Here is a 4,085-nt window from a genome sequence, read left to right on the forward strand (position 1 = left end):
GAATAGGATTGATATCTTACGGGCGGTTGTCTAGTTTAGTGATTCCTGTGCTTGCACGACTTTCACAGCTCAAATGGCTTTAAATTCGCTAGAACCCCGCTTCGCAGGACTTGTGTTGATAGCAGTACCAACAGGAACTGAAGAGGCTATCCTTGGTAAATAATTTCAATAATAATAGGCATCTTCAGTAATTCTAATCACAAAACCCTCTGAGAATTCTGTGGCTTGGAAGCTAGCTATAGCTAGCTAAAGGTACTTTTACTTTATAGCTAGCTAGCTACCTCGGCTTGCACAACCTTTGTAGCTACAAAAGTACGCCTTGGACCTTCGCTAGCTAGCTAGCTATAGAGGGATGAAGACTTTATAAAAAATATATATTTGAAATTTGTATGTAGGTAAAAAAATAGCGAAGGCGACACTGCAATCATATTTTCTCGAAGCAAAAACTCAAAACACTTTAACTAACTTGTTTCTAATTAAAAATAAAACTCTATCCATGACTTCGATCCAAGATTGCTTTGCATAAATTATAGCAATACGGTGTTGTCGGCGGTCCGCATTCAATTCCTAACAATATGACCAAATTTTGAATAAATTAAGAATCAGCACGAATCGTGCTGATTATAACCAGCCTGGCCCGACACGGATATCAAAAAAGCGAAAAATTGCCCTGGGAACGAGGTTGAGGATCATGTACTTTTGACAAACGGTTACAGAAATATTGTGATAGGTTTTTTGATGACGTCATAAACCCATGTATTCCGAAACGGATTCGAAAACCCAGGATTGAGAAGCTTTCCCAAATTGGTCCCGGGTGGTCCCAGTTACCCACGTAGTGAAAAATCACCGACGTCATCATCTCGTTTCCAAGTTAATTGACCTCAAAGTTTCAGGTGCATAGTAATGGCTTCACAAATATAATTTAAGATATTAATGTTAAAGTAGTGCTAGAACTTTGTTGTACTCTAGACGATAGAACGGATAGCAAAGCGTTATTAGGTAAAATGGCGTTGGTCAAATTTATTTTGGCGTTGGTCAGACATTTATTTTAAAAAAAATGTTAGCCATAATTGTGCTTTTAAATTAATGAATAAAAAAAAAACAGGATAAATAAAATAAATCAAACCTTTGCTTTTTCAAAGACTTCGCAGCAAGATCAAAGAAGCTGTCGCTACTTGCGGTACCATTTTGCACAAGTAAAGTATACGGATATTGTAATATATATTTATAAAGTATATTCTAATACTTACAATGGGCGTCTTAAAATTCGATAGGCTAGTGTCGAATAGGTGAACAAAAACAGTCAGTAAGTTTCGCAATCGCTTAATTTTACAAAAAATATTTATTAAACAGAACTCTGCGCAAGTAAGTCAGAAGCTTTTAAACAGTCTTGTCTGTGGAAAATGTATTCTCTTTATTTATAACTATTTTACATTCAATTGCTTTGATCCTTTTTCTAGATAAACGTCTGTAGACATACTTTTTATCAGAACATAACAAAATTCAGAAAAAAATGAATCCTGCGAAGTCACTATCTGGACTGTTGCTTCTAGTTAGTTTTGTGGAGATTTGCTTTGGTGCCTTTTTGGACTATGGGACGAATGCTGGTGACACAGGTTTGGGTGCAGTAGATGATGGTGCATTTATCGTGAATATAAACAGCACAATTAAATTTTGGAACACATATCTATCAACATTATATGTAAGTGTAGCCAAAACACTTCTTCTATATGTTTTAACTGGTTTTCCAAATTTGGTTTAATTTAAAATTGAGTTAATTTATACATGCGTTTTCTAAAACTGCACTTCTGATTGAATAAAATAAGAACACCAAAAATAAAAACTTGTTGTCATTTTTTACATTACCTCCTTCTGTGTTAACTTATTTTAATTTTGTTTGTACTAAATCTTAAAAATTCAATTCACACGATGCATAACCCAAATAAACAAAAACATGTTAATGACTTTCACGTGGCTATTGTCATATAAACGTTTTTCGTACCTTTTTCACCTTCAAATGAAGTCGACATAAAAGAATCACAACTAATTTGTCAAATGGAAACTGTAATGATGTGAAAACAGATATATATTTGCACACGAGGAATAGCAAATTCTTACTTATCCCTTAGACATATTGTGTCTTGTTTTTTTCATTTATTATTAAGTGTTGCAATGTATAAAAATTAAAATCTCCTCCTTGAAGGACCTATTCTTTAAATCCCTCTATCAGCTTGTAAATACATGGAGCTGAGAGCAATGTATTGATCTTAACTTTTACTTTGTGGTTAATGATAATTAATAGTAAATTACAATCTAAAATCAAAATTACTACTATACATAATGCGCAGCTCTTGATATCCTACTCGATGTGCAATGTTGTATTCAACTCCACTTGGTGGACGACGTCAGGTTTCTCCGACATTATTGTCGCAGAGCGTGCATTTTATAGCATCCCTTTAGATAAACAGTAATGGCGTCATTTCTTCGTTGTCGTATTCCTCAACCTCCTCCACTTGGTCACAGGCACCTAACAACTCGTTACGTGTGTACCACACGGATGCTATTTTCAATTCCGAATGTGGAAGTTGCAATATCTACTTTCGCACTGTTATTTCAACGCAAGATTTGAAAAAAATAAACAATTTGTTGCAATCAAAAGATCAAAATTTCACCGCAGATAGAAAAAGAACGCTCGTAACAACTTGGTATAATGCATCACAGTACGGAAACCAAAATAAGGTAGTTACTTTATCCACAGTTATTTAGAGCTTAGTCGCTTTATCTTTTAGATGACTCGCCAATGTTAACATAAAGTTTAAAAGGTTTTCTGATAAGTAGGTAGACAAAGCAGAACCATGCAGAGTAAATTAATTTTTTATGCAAACACAAGAAACAAAACTAGCTACATTCCTTTCGTTTTAAAGAAATCTTTCACCAAGTTTAAGTTAATATTTCATTTTAAAATGAATTTTGTGGTTACTTTATTCTGTTGTCTATATTATTTGTCCATTAAATCTATGACTTTTAATTACAATTCTGTTATCAAAGGTGGTTTAATGCAAATTTTTAGACCAATACTTTCCAATCTATTATCACATCGAATGGCGAAAAAACGTATGCAATTTTAAGCTATGACAAACTTCAATATCGCAAATTTGATCCAGTAAGTACTTTTTGATATGGTGATTAAATAATGCAACTTTTCTATTTAGTATTTGTTTACAACTTTAAATAGGACAAGCAAAATTACTTGCAACATAATAGATGTGTCAAAATGGTATTCTAGAAATGTAATAACATTGTATTTAACTAATTATTGTGGTTTTAGCAGTGTGAGCTGAAGTGTGTAACAAAATATGTTTTTTGAAACAAACGACATTGATTAACACAAAAAGATTTAAATAAAAAGGCGTTTAATAAGAAGTCTGCAATTTTTAAGCAACGGTTGTTTTTATTCAATTTATAAAATATGGTTGAAAGCATCGAATGGCCATTATTCCAAATCAGTCGAGTTGCATAATCTCCATGTAATGTGCATTTTAAAACTAATGCGTTTAAAATCTGCTAAAGCACTTGCTTAACACAGAAACCACAAACACCTAATAGCTCGAAAAGGAACATGATAACGTCAGTAATTATTAACGGCTTTTTTGGTACGTAAGTTCAAAATATTACCGTAGTATCAATTTCTGAACGCGTGAATTACATTTAGAAATACCTTTTAAATTGCTTTAGGCAATCAAGTTTCCTTCAAGGCACTAACAAACATTTGTGACCAGCTTTGTCTCTTTTACCACTTTTGGAGGGTGGGGTCTCTTTCATCGCTTCCTCATTATTGCTACCAAAACGTCCAGTCTAGATAAAGTTAAGACTGGACGCATTTTTCTTTCTCTCCGTTTAGATAGATTTTTGAATAGATCGCCGTAATCTCGCACGTGTGCCAATTTTCAAAGTTATAAATAGAATCCGCAGAAATGTTGTTATGGGTTGCAGCAATTTGGAACTGGAGTATTAGTATTTGAGATAATGGCCTCAATAAATTAATTATAACATTAATGATAATTTTTATTATATTACATTGCTGT

The 4,085-nt window shown here is 33.2% G+C and overlaps 1 protein-coding gene across 1 annotated transcript; it reads left to right on the plus strand.

Annotated features, from left to right (window-relative positions):
• The first annotated feature begins 1,513 nt into the window (after window positions 1–1,513).
• Window positions 1,514–3,341, plus strand: LOC130621414 (sushi, nidogen and EGF-like domain-containing protein 1). Its single transcript, XM_057436696.1, has 4 exons — window positions 1,514–1,702; window positions 2,461–2,739; window positions 3,071–3,163; window positions 3,213–3,341. Exons 1-4 carry the CDS (start codon window positions 1,514–1,516, stop codon window positions 3,339–3,341), a joined length of 690 nt encoding a protein of 229 aa, XP_057292679.1.
• The last annotated feature ends 744 nt before the right edge of the window (window positions 3,342–4,085 follow it).

Source organism: Hydractinia symbiolongicarpus, chromosome 12, assembly GCF_029227915.1.
Source record: "Hydractinia symbiolongicarpus strain clone_291-10 chromosome 12, HSymV2.1, whole genome shotgun sequence".
In the NCBI taxonomy this organism is placed as follows: domain Eukaryota; kingdom Metazoa; phylum Cnidaria; class Hydrozoa; order Anthoathecata; family Hydractiniidae; genus Hydractinia; species Hydractinia symbiolongicarpus.

What these genes read in the sequence shown, in the direction of transcription:
- LOC130621414 (XM_057436696.1), top strand. Translation starts at nt 1,514, where the DNA reads ATGAATCCTGCGAAGTCACTATCTGGACTGTTGCTTCTAGTTAGTTTT. An exon ending in CATATCTATCAACATTATAT is followed by an intron (nt 1,703 to 2,460) that starts GTAAGTGTAGCC and finishes GCATCCCTTTAG; the next exon opens with ATAAACAGTAATGGCGTCAT. An exon ending in AGTACGGAAACCAAAATAAG is followed by an intron (nt 2,740 to 3,070) that starts GTAGTTACTTTA and finishes GCAAATTTTTAG; the next exon opens with ACCAATACTTTCCAATCTAT.